Genomic DNA, 12,857 nt, shown 5'->3' on the forward strand with positions numbered 1-12,857 from the left:
GGGAAAGAACAAACAAAAGTACAGTAAAATAAGTCTTTATTTAATATGCTGGTCATTTTACTTCACTTTTTCGCCCATGAACTGTTCACACCAGTCATTCTTAATTCTATAAATAAAGACTGCTCTGAAATAACCATACATAATTCCCTTTTACACACACAAATCAGAGAGGAAGGGACCTCTGTACCTTTGGATTAGAGAGCAAGAAACACATACATGATAATTCAGAGTAAAAAGCAGGCGTGGCATTAGAAGCACTGTGGGTCTCAATGTTCTCCTAAGTCTTCTCAGTCATCAGAGTAACAGGAATCTCCACACGTCACCCCAACTCCCTCAGGGGGAAGCACATACAGAGGGTGTCGATGAGGGCCGAGGATTGCTGAACCCAACCCCACACACACCACACACACACACACTCCCCAGATTCCTACAACCCATAAAAGGCTTTCATCATCAATCAGAAAGCTCTGCTGCACCTGTAACATTAAACATTACTGAAAAAGGCCATTTAGATTCACCCCTTTGATTTTACCCTACAAACGAGTGAATATTTATTTGTTCATGAAATAAACTGTCACCTGCAGCACAGCTTGACTGACTCAGTCATGCAGGGCTGGAAGGATTCAGGTATGCATGGCTTATGTGTCTATTCACACGGGTTGTGCCACTGCACAGTGTTATGCAACTTGAAGGAACTGATCACTACCACCCCAAACAATATTCTGCTGCTGATCATTTCATGCACAAATCATATATAGTGTTAAATGGGCCATAAACATCTTCAAATCTTATGAATGAAAAGAAAGAAAAGTAGGAAAAATTCCTTCCAGAAACTATATAATCATAAGCTACAATAACAATATATGCTGATTTGGCTTACATTTATAAAATCACTTCAAGTTTAAAGTTTACTTTGCTTGGACATCAAAGAGCTAAGTGTGAGCTTTCATCTAATTCTTTTATTTCCCCTTCATTCCTTCAATGAGGACCTTCCTCATGGAAGGTGGCCACAGAACTTTAGTGGTTTCGTATTTAAAACAAAACTTCTGTTGTAGCATTTTGCCTTGATATCTGAATGGCCCTACTTGAATGAAAAATAATAAAAAGTAATATAGTGCAGACAGACAAAACATTCTTCCATTTATCAATCACACTCCATCACTGTTGCCTCTGAACTCACCAGTAACTGTAAACACTTCAATTACGGAGCAAGATCTTACAGTCCTTTCCGTTGGTTTCATAAAAGAAAAGGGAGAAAAGGTAAACAGACTCGGAAACAACTGAAGGTGGTTGAACGGTGGTGGACGTTAGAGTCGACAGAAATGTCATGGATGAGCACATACGCAAATAGGTAGACTATCAGACAGTCAAGCAAGCCAAGAGGTGAGGCACAAGGCAACCATTATTCAGGATTCATATTCAGCTAGCTTCTTGGCAAGGTGTTTGTCAGTTAACGAGAAAAAGATGTTTGTTTTAAACTTCCATGTTGACATTTCTCCCAGTAGAGCATCAATCGGCAAACTAATATTGCTCACTGTCAAACATTAACAATAATGGTAAGGTGCAAGTGTGGGCAATAGGTTGAGTTCTAAAAGGCACAAGCTGCAGTACTCACAGTATGTAAAACAGAGTAGCCTCTACTTTAAAAGGCCACAACTCTCAATTTTCACCATTATCTCTCATTATCATCATCGCAAATTCAGAGCAGTGAAAAATAATCCTTTAAAATACATGAAACGAGACTAATTTTCCCTCATGGACTTTCTCCTGTAAGCTTTCATTTAGCTATGCCACGTGGCAGAGGTGTAGAAACAAAGGAGCAGGATAGAGGTTACGACATCATCTTGACTTTACACTGGGCGGTGAACAGCATAAGAGCAGTAAATAAAATGCTTCCCCCAAAAGGCTTAACATGGATTAAATGTGCTCAATATTGTTTTTCTTAAAGTTACAAAGGCTCAACATGCCTTCCTGATCTACAACGGTGAGTAAAGTGACTGGTGAGACCGGTTGGGACAGTTACTATGTACTACTCTTGTTCTCTAATCCACCCCCCGCAATACAAACGCACAAAAGAGGAGAGGAGCAGGCTTTGCAGTAGGCTTAGGCATCCTTACGACTGACCAGACACAGACTGGGAAAAGAACACGAACAGAAACCATAACTAGGGATGTTCCGCCCCACTCTGAAAAACTGGTATTTGAGCTAATTTGAAAATAAAATTCCTTCGTCAGTATTCACACTAAATGTTGCAGAAATGTCAGAAGTGGGCATTTTCTATGATTGGTGGCAGTGAGGCACTGTTAACAAGCAGGTTAAATGTCTGAAGCGAGGAACTAAAAGTGATTTAAAAAAGCAAAAAAACACTAATCAACACATAAACCAATGTTATCGGTTAAAAATCGTTAATTTAAGCAATGCATTTCCAATAAACAATTCCTATTTGAATAGGTGGGTTCAACATTCAAGTTGAGGAATGTTTCTGAATTGCATGAATGACGATACGATAGACCACTGGTTCACTAGATAGTACTAAAAAATGAGTGACGCAACTAAGAACAGTGGTATTTGGGAGCACTTTGAGAGGACAATCGCACAACTACACTTATATATCATATCAACAGCAGACAAATATTTCATCCATGATCTCTGAGAGAATGTGATGCACGCTGTTGCACAATTTTAGAGAATACGTAGTGGACAGCAACAGCTTTCAAGAGCTACTAAGATACACTGAGCCAAATCTAGACATAGTCATTTACACTCATTTTAACTTTAACTAGTAGTGAGTGATAAGGGTTGATCTGGGCTGTTTATTTTATTATACATGCTGAAGCTTTGGCCCCACTTATCAGTACTTCATTCCACAGCCCATAAAAGGAACACTTTTTAATATCTTGGTGCATTAATACAGACTTGACAATTGGTGTCTGCGCTCATATAATATCAATTATTTTACAAAGGCTTTGAATGAGGCTTAGCCAATCAAATTTACTCAAACAATATGGTCTTCAATTGATATTTTGATGGAGCGCATCATTCATTCTAGGCTTGCCGGTTAATGATTAATTGCCGAGTGATGATAGTCGGTTACAGGCCAAAGAACTTTAGTTAGTGTAGCTCAAAATACTACACACTTCTCAATTCAGGGTGTGTTACACTATGCGCAATGTGATTTTACTGTAGCATTTTAAAGTAATTGGCAGTCTAAAGTACAGTAGTTTTAAATTTACATAACCTGTGCATTGTGTGGTTGCATTACTTACAAATACAAATATCAGATCAAACACAGCATCAGCGGATAGTCAGTTTGGAACATCCCTAGCCACAGAGGTCAAACAATGATTTATCCATACTTCTTATATGCACGCTTAAGTGATACTAACAGACCTGTAAAGGTGTCTGGTAACCATTTGTACTTTAACGTACAAGTCTGACAGAAGATTAACAAGCCGGGTTCAAATTACCTCCAAGCAGAAGCCAGAGGAATAAATGGAGTTAGGTGCTGTTCATTTGGTCAAGGCATATGTAAGTCTGTTCACAAGTGACGCATGTACATACGTCACTAAGGCATCAAAGACAAGCCTATGCGCACCTGAACCACCCCACACACACACATACACACATACGCGGGAGGCACTATAAATCTGTAAGCCTTCATTCAACAGTAGTCTGTGCTTGCATTTACACAGCCATATACAAATATGACCCAATGTAAAAGACCCTTGGTCACCATATTATGAAGAATCTCTCACTAAAGCTCGCATGCACACACACACACACACACACACACACACACACACACACACACCCCTCTGCTATGTGGTTCAGGAGCAGATTTTCAGCACATGATTCAAGTGTATTTGGGGGGAAAAAAAGGAAAAACAAGGAATGCTAATCCATTTCAAAAAGACACCAATTACTTTCAAAATTCCATGACTCCCAAGGTCAAAAGTAATTAGAGAACATTCCAACAGGCTGCTATAGCTTCTTTTCAAGTGGATGGGCTTTCTTCTCCACTTCTTGAATGCCTGCTTCCTGTTTCTCGTCCATGTGTGGATGCTCCGCTCCTCTGTCTGAAGACTTGGAGTCCTGAAGGCCTGTAGGCTCGGGGGGCTGATAGCGATAACGGTAGCCGAAGGCACGTAGGTGATAAGTGTAGTACTCCAACAGGTACATCAGTTGTGGATCCACATAGTGGAAAGACACTGCCAGGTCTGAACAACACTGAGGGCCCTGGAAAATAAAAGAAGAACAAAGAGAAAGCCTGATGGTGGGTCTAGGGCCTCTGACTTTGAAGAAAACTATATTTAGGTTACTGTGCTAGAGAACCGGAAAAGCAGGGAAATGGCAGAGTCAACAGCAAGCCATCCAGGTTTGTAAAGTCGTGATAAAGGTAAGAGCATAATCAAACACAGCATCTGGTTTCTTTAAATGCATCGCCAACTAGGATGAACACTGGCCTCAATTCAAATAGCTTATAATCACAAAGTTTTCTTAGCACAATGACTGTGTGTGCAGTTCTTTCAACATTTGTTTAATCAAGAATGAGGACTAAACACAGGTCAGGATATGGTAGTGTTATTCAGAACAATATACAACTAATGCCTACAGCCCTAAATGCAAATTTCTATATGTTTAAAAAAAAATCATGAAATGACTTCAAGCGTACTGGAACAACTGGTACAACACCAAAGTGGTTCTATGCTTGTAAGCACTGCTACACTGATGAAACATCATATAAACAGTCTCCACTGAGATACTCTGCAAGGTTATGTTTAGACTTTAAGATTTCAAAAGGCAAAATGCTCTAATCACATTATGGTTTTTGCATCTTTATCCAGTTTGAGTGTTTAAAGACACCACTGTGCTATTATTTGGTTAAAAGGTGACATTCATATATCAGTCAAGTCCAAATCAGAAACAAGGTTCAGCTACACATAAAAACGATTCCGATCTGTCTAAAGAAACATTCATCGACAGTTATATATTTAGACAGCTACTTTATGCTTCATATTTAAATGAAACCTAACTGGCCAAGAACTTGCATCAGTTATGCCATGCTTTCTAGGTCCCATATCAACCAAGCAATACCCAAGTTAGTTCATCTGTGGGTTAAAAATACCAGCACAGATCTAGACGGCACAAATCCATTACAGTGCCAGTGCAGCTGATGTCAATGTGGCAAAGAGAGCTTTTGTATTTTATCAGTGCTGTTTTCTTGATATGCGCGTCCTTGTAAAGGAACACCATGTCCTGGCATGTGCGTATAAAAACAAACAAAGAAATAAAGATCTTCAAAAGACCTTAAACAAACTATTTCATTCACAGATGAAAAGCAACGCTGGGTGCAGGATCCATGTTTAAATGACCTCAGAATGACCTGCCTTTCTCTAGAAACACTTTTGCACACAAGCCAGAACAAAATTATACAAGGCAATTCCTAAACCTCAGCGTGCAGAGAAACGCTCAAAACGCACCGGATAATCCAAATCACCATTTTCATTAAGATAGAGTGTTCCCTACTGGTATGAAATGGGGGCAGGGCTGAAGTAGTTGTTCATGACCTTGACATTGACATTGTATCTCATGTTACATAAAGTGTACCTGTTTACCCATAACAATAACATTCTGTTTTAATTGTTTACAAAATGTTTTGGATTAAGGGGCAATTAGAAATTGTTAAAATGGGACTAAATGAACTTCAGTGGCTGTCAAATTTCAAGTTACTGTACTTTATACTATAATCAATATGCTGCAAACAATGACGTAGCTGGCACCAATCCAATCTGATACTCTATGATTTACCGAAAGCAAAATACAACTACAGGCATTACAGGCATTTATAAGCAGGTACGAAAGAGGTTCACAGGAAAGTCAGCAATGCAGTTTGCTCCACAGTGTGTTCATGTAGTGAACTATTTCCCACAACAACAAGATGCTGGATTAAGATGATTTTGGTTGAGTCTGACTGTATTAATCCTTATTAACAACGTAAAAGTAATAAATTAAATAAAATAACAAAAGTATGTAAGGATGACATGGCAGGTCTGAACTGATCAGAATTATAGATTAAAACAGGCCGATTGATGCAATATTCTAAGCATTAATTTCCTGTGGACTGACCACTAGCCACAAAAAACAAGGCTTTGACAATAATTTAACCAATCTAACTAGAACTGGGCAATATGACAATATTTATTGTAATTGTGATAAATTCCATCACAATATGCAACAACATGCTTTTCTGAACATGGCATTGATACTGACAGTACTTTTTAATAGGATTTAGTGCAGCACAGTGTTTAAAATGTTAAATACAAGTAACTGGATCCATAGTTTTCGATAGTATATTTAAAATGTGGCACTACTTTGTGTGTTCTAATTTATCAGATGTCAGAAAAAATAAATATCATGACGCACCATGTATTGTAAAAAACTTACTGAAGTTTTGTGATATTACCTTTTACCACATCGCCTGCTTCTAAATCTAACCACAGTAAAAGCCTCTCCATACAGAGCCCTTCTGTCCTCCTTAATATGTGATCTGATCACTTGTGAGGGTGTGATGATGTGATGTTTGACAAAATCTTTTTAAGTATTACTTTAAGTATGAGTCCTCTCACCTCTACAATGGGGTAATAGCAGTAGTTCCAGTACCAGAAGCTCTTGGGGAATTTGCCAGTAAGGTGTTGCTCTGGTACAAATGGATGGAAGGTTTCTCTGTGCAGCGTGTCTCTAGAATCACCTGCTTGCACTCCCATCTTCTCCATACACTGCCCTAAAGCAAGGTCCTCCACTGAAGATGTGTGTGTGCAGACTTTGGTGCGAAAACCTTCCACAAACCTCTTCAGAGCCTCTTTGCTCAGCACGTAACCAGCTCCGCCACTCATGTAGCCCTGCTTAGTGTAGGGTTTGAACCGTCTGCCGAAATAAATAGGCTCATCTGGGGAGTGATTAGACAGGACCCACCGCAGGTTGTCCACTACCACGTAAGTGTCGTCATCAGCTTTGAGGAACCAGTCTGCGTCATCACCGTGCTTTTCCAATGCATAGTGGAAAGCACGGATGGTTTTCCAATACAGCTGGTCTCTGCCCTCCTTCGTGTTAAGGCCCACTGCAGGAAAGTCAGGATCATCCACAGAGCTCATGAATACCACTATGTTACAGTGACGGCTCCATGTGGCTTTCACATGGCGAGCTTTTTTCTGCAGGTTGTTGGGACCAGTCATCACCCAACAAAGAATACGGACTTGCTTGTAGAGAGTGTCTGCCACTGTGCTGTCCTCATCTAAAAGTGAATGGAGAAAATAAAAAATAGCTTCATCGTATATTATTCATAACCTTTTCATGTAATAACTTCATGTTATCTAGATACCATACCTCTGGCTGAAAGCATAAAAAAGGTTTTGTGTTGAAAACAGATAGAATAAGCATTTTCTATATGCTTTATGATTTCTTGGGCTACTAAGGTATGAGTTACACTAACCACATTCTGGTTGTATCTATTACTCTATAGATCAGTGGCTAGGCTAGCAGACAGGATTGGCTGACACCACAAGGATTCCAGGTGATATTAACACCAATTAACATTACAGAATACTGCAGAATACATGACATAAATACCCCTTTAGGTTTAATAAATGCTAAGAATCATGATAAAACAATAGTTAACAAAATTGTCTAAAATTATCTTCAATCTAAAATATATATATATATGTGTGTCTGTGTGTCTGTGTGTGTGTGTGTGTGTGTGTGTGTGTGTGTGTGTGTGTCTGTGTATGTGTGTGTGGGCGCGTGTTTAAGTCATCATCGATATCTTTATACTCATGTGGCTTGGTGGCCATAAGCAAACTGCAACTGCTTATAGCAACAGACAGTCTTGTCTAAATTAATCAGTTCTATGCATCAGTGTATGTGTGCCAAAAAAAAGGCAAAAAATCCCAGTGACTTGTATAAAGTCAAATTAGCATGAAGTAGCACACCAAGCTTGTGAGAAGGTGGGGATCAAAGTCTCCAGGATTACTGTGTACACTTTATGAAGATCATTATAACTGAGGCCTTTACAACAGAAAATAACAGTGCAAAGTCCATCACTGAGCTCAAAACTGCAGCCACATCAGCACGTCTCACATATGTACAGAATGTAGGCGTGGGTGGTGAAAATCAACTTGACTAACTGCCCAAATGATTGACTTTGGCTGAGACCCAGTATCTACCCAACAGACGGTTCTTTTAGAATGCAATCAGGACAATGTAATAATGTGCACAAACAAGTCTTCCACACTGTGTGTTAGGCCATTCCTAGCACACAATGAAAATACTCCATGATGTAACAATGAAAACCGTCAAGGTGTGCAATGTGAAAAAACACCAGTACTACAAGGATACTGCAATACCTTTTGCAATACATTCAAAACATGCTAATGACTTGATAGCGTGACATAGTTAAAGATACAGCTGCATTTATTTATACCAATATTTTTACTTTTGTTGGATAACATGAATACTTGGATTCATAAACGTGCCCACAAAAACATTCTTCTAGAACTGCAGCTTGTCAAGATGCTCAAAGCACACAGTTAAAATAATATGGCTGGTGAGAGAGTTCAGAGAGATCATCGTTGCCTTTTGCATGCACCTGTAATATCAGTTTTGGAAATGCAAATAAACGAACATCACAGTGTTTCTCCTTTGGCAGGCTTCCCCATGTATTACCTGTGTGATGTGGATGGTTGAGGTTGAAGAGTGCTGATTTCTCTTTCTTCCAGTTCTTCTCTTCCTCTTCAAGCATTTTTATCTCCTCTGCCGTTTTCTCCAGGCCATCAGGCTGCTGGGGAGAGAAGTTTCTAGCGAACCACACCTGATGTAGGAACACATACAGGGTGCAAGTGCCCACTACAAAGCCCACGTAGAACGAGGACCGGGCACCGAGAGCTTTCATGTTGATTACTTTTACCTCGCAACTCTGTCTTCACGGTGACTGTACAGGAAAAATGAATGAAAGAAATAAAGAGAGAATGATTAAAGTCAACATGAATCATATCACATTTTCCATGAGTGTTTGCTCATGACAGGTGAAGGTGGTGGGAGGGTGACATTTTTATTAGTCAATATTTCTTTCTCCTGCTCGCTGGTGCAGGGTGGCATGATCAAAAATTAGAATGAAAGAATTTGGTCTTTTAAATGATATGGTGAATCACGCTGACCATGACATGAACTCAATAATATGGTCAACTCTGCTTTGAGGTTGACTTTTACATTGCATTTCTTGTAAAATGGAGTAAAATGTGATGTGTAATGAAAAACTGGGCACCACCAGGGTTGTGATGTAACCAAAGTGAAGTATCTGTATTTTTTTCAAGTAACAATTTGTAAAAGCAGTATTCAGATTACAGTTACTTTTTACATTTTTAAGAAAAAAACTTTTTGGAACTCTCACTCACTAAATTACAATCTTCAAAAGAAACACCATCAATGTTTATTTCTTTTATTTAGAGTCAGTGTACCGCATGAAGCAAACATGCTCATTAATCAAATTCTAAAGATGGCCTCAATTGACAGCTTCAGATTGATCAGTTATTAATCTCAGTGTTACTGAGCTCATTTCAGATCAAACTAATAACCACCTCAGTGGTGGATATATCTGCAAGTGATAAGTTTAGTATCAGTGTTGTACTGATCAGGGATTGTGGAAGCAGCAGTGAACTGAAGGAGACAAAAAGTTGAGAATTTTTGGAACTTCATTTAACTGATAAACAATTTTTTCCTTAAATGTATTAACAGGGCACTTATAATGCTGTGAAAAAGTATTTGCCCCTCTCCTGATTTCTTCTATTTCTTCTAATTTGTCACATTTAAATATTTTAAATCATTTAATTAAACTTTAATGTAAGATAAAGACAGCACAAGCACAAAATGCAGCTTTTAATCATTCCATTTACTGAAGATTTTTTAAAACCTATATCACCCAGGTAAAAAAGTAATTGCCCCTATACCTAATAACTGGTTGTGCCACTCTTGCCAGTAACAATTGCAATCAAATGCTTGGATTACTTGCAACAAATCTTTTACATCACTGTGGAGGAATTCTGGCCCACTCTTTTTTGCAGAATAGTTTTAATTTGGCTACACTGATGGGTTTTTGAGCACGAGCTGCCTGTTTAAGGTCTTGCCACAGCATTCCAATGGGATTCAAGTCAGGACTTTGACTCGGCCACTCCAAAACCTTTATTTTGTTTCTTTTGAGCCATTCAGAGTTGGCCTTGCTTGCGTGCTTCAGATCATTATCCTGCTGCACAACCCAACTGCGCTTTAGGTCACCAAGTGACAGGTGGACATTCGCCTTCAGGATTTTCGAATAGAGAGCAGAATTCATGGTTCTATCAATTATGACAAGTCATCCAGATCAAAGCAGCCCCTGACCATCACACTACCACCACCAGGTTTGACTGTTGGTACGACGCTCTTACGGTGGAATGTGGGGTTAGTTTTATACCACATGTAACGGGACCCACGTCTTTTAGAAAGTTCCACCTTTGGCTCATCAGTCCACAAAATATTATCCCGAAAGTCTTGGGGGACATCTAGATCTATTCTTTTTGGTCAGCAGTGGTTTGTGCCTTGCAACTCTCCCATTGATGCCAAATTTGCCCAGTGTCTTAGTTATTGTGGGATTGTGAACAATGACCTTTTCAGAGGCAATGAGGCCTGCAGTTCTTTAGATGTTCATCTGGGTTGTTTTGTGACCTCCTGGATGAGTTGTTGATGCGCTCTTAGAAAAATTTTGGTAGACCAGCCACTCCTGGTAAGCTTTGCCACTATTCCAAGTTTTCTCCATTGTGGACAATGGCTCTCACTGTGGTTCACTGGAGTTCCAGAGCCTTGCAATGGTTTTGTAACCCAATCCAGACTTGTAGATTTCAAAGACTTTCTCACCTATATTTGAATCTCTTTAGAACTGGCATCATGTGCTGCTTTTTGAGACCTTCTAGCAGTAATCTTGCCTGGGTGTAGCCAGTGAAATGGAACCCAGCAGTCAACTGTACTTAGTTAACTGGTTGATTTAGCAGCTAAAAGGGCAATTACTTTTTCACATGGGTCCAGGTTGGGCTGAACAGCATTTTTCCTTCAAAAGATTAAACCGTTTACAAACAGCATGTTTTGTTTACCTGATTATGTTTGTCTAAAACAAAAATGAGTTTGATGATCTGAAACATTCAAGTGTGACAAATATTCAAAAATAGAAGACATTTTTACAGTACTGCACATGAAGAAAACTGCCAACCAGTAACAGAGAGAAACAGTGTGAATTATGAATTAAGTAATAAAGAAATCTCATGTTCCTTACCAAGATGTATTTTAAACTAAGCCTGAACATGTTACTATCTTATGTACTGTAATGGAATACGTTACTAAATACACTTAAGATCGTGTATTAAGTTTTCACTAATGTTTGCTTTTTCAAGGAGTTCTGCCCAACCCTGGCCACCATTCACATTCACATTAATGACAAAAAGACTGTCAAAGTTAACGGAAACGTGTTTAACCTGACGGTTGAGTTCGCTTGGAGGCGGATGCCGCTTACTAAGTTTAACTAAGTACGCCAGTTCCTCTCTTATTTAACTTCGCAGTTCTAAAATACTGAAAAACTAAGTTCACTCACTTTTCTCTGTATATATTTTAAAACTAGCTGAATTCCCTTCTTTAATGAGGTGCTGAAAAAGACATTTATGAGCCTCTAATCCTGGCTTTAAAGCAAATGGTCATTGAAGAGAATGATCGCTGTTCATCTGTGCGTCTGGCTAAAAGTAGCCTTCAAAGGATTGACAGCCAATACAGATAAATATGTTAGCTAGCTAGCTAGCTACGTTAAAACAAGCCTTTACTGGGCTTACTATTTTATCAGAATAAGGACTATGGCGATGTCCACTTGAGCAGCGAAATGTCTGCGACTTCAATGTGCTCAACCCTCCTTTGACTCATACTAGTTTGCCTGGTATTCAGTTACCTTAACTAGTTCTAAAGAAACTGATAATGTGTCACTGAAACTTATAAAGTGGCGAATCTTACCGGGCTCCGGGTCTCAGTGACAATCTGAAGCGCTGCTGAGAGCTCCAGCCTCGGCTCCATGACCAACTCGGGCAGCTTCGCCAACGCTAGCTAACGTCAAACAGGCTCCAGATTTCGACAGTCAGCTGTTCAAGCTCCCAAAACGGGGTGTAGGATCCACAAAAAACATACCGATTCACCCAGATTTCGACTGAACATCCTCTGTTTACCGCTCATTAAATGCTCTGTTTGCCACCCGCGCGCTGCCCTAAACAGTATGAGGTCCGGACCGGACGTTAGTTAGCCTAGCTAGCTTAGCAAGAAAGCGATTCGTTTACGGTGTAAAATGCGTGTCGAGAACACGCCTAACGTGTTTACTCTCCTGGATGACATTTCTTCATCGTCCCGTAACACAATGTCGACATACAAATGAATGTTTGTCTAAAGCTCCTGAGGTAACGCCCGCGCACACGATCAACTTCTGCTCAACTTCGCATCAGCGCACCTGAGGGTAGGAAGCGCCTGCGTCACGGTCGCACTGCGCATGCGTAGATCCAGCGCTTGGACTTGACCTGAGTGTTTAAAGCACCCATACAGTGGAAAAACTAGTTTTCCTCTCACTTTTGAAATAAAGAGTTTAATGTAGTATTTATAAGTGCCAAAGTGCCCAAAATCCATTCCAAATTCCAGGCCATACAGTTCAGAAATGACTGCAAAGCGGCCAGTGTGATTTACTTGTTTTTGTGATGTCACGAACGTCACTATTTACACACCAGTATGGTTCATGCCAGCTGTTCAGCCTGAAG

The 12,857-nt window shown here is 39.7% G+C and overlaps 1 protein-coding gene across 1 annotated transcript; it reads right to left on the reverse strand.

The window, feature by feature from the left end:
- Positions 1-19: 19 nt before the first annotated feature.
- c1galt1b (core 1 synthase, glycoprotein-N-acetylgalactosamine 3-beta-galactosyltransferase, 1b) lies at positions 20-12,587 on the reverse strand. The gene is made up of 4 exons (XM_036570788.1): positions 12,073-12,587; positions 8,719-8,983; positions 6,627-7,291; positions 20-4,236 (listed from the first exon to the last, which is right to left on the reverse strand). The coding sequence occupies exons 2-4, from the start codon at positions 8,942-8,944 to the stop codon at positions 3,982-3,984; spliced, it is 1,146 nt and encodes a 381-aa protein (XP_036426681.1). The 5' UTR covers positions 8,945-8,983; positions 12,073-12,587; the 3' UTR covers positions 20-3,981.
- Between the last annotated feature and the right edge of the window lie 270 nt (positions 12,588-12,857).

This window comes from Colossoma macropomum, unplaced genomic scaffold, assembly GCF_904425465.1.
Source record: "Colossoma macropomum unplaced genomic scaffold, Colossoma_macropomum, whole genome shotgun sequence".
In the NCBI taxonomy this organism is placed as follows: Eukaryota; Metazoa; Chordata; class Actinopteri; order Characiformes; family Serrasalmidae; genus Colossoma; species Colossoma macropomum.

Bases quoted from the DNA above. Each gene is read 5' to 3' on its own strand.
- c1galt1b (XM_036570788.1), bottom strand. From the start codon at position 8,944: ATGAAAGCTCTCGGTGCCCGGTCCTCGTTCTACGTGGGCTTTGTAGTG. The intron at 7,292-8,718 runs GTAATACATGGG...ATTCACTTTTAG, and splicing joins CAACCATCCACATCACACAG to ATGAGGACAGCACAGTGGCA. The intron at 4,237-6,626 runs GTGAGAGGACTC...TTTATTTTCCAG, and splicing joins GCTATTACCCCATTGTAGAG to GGCCCTCAGTGTTGTTCAGA.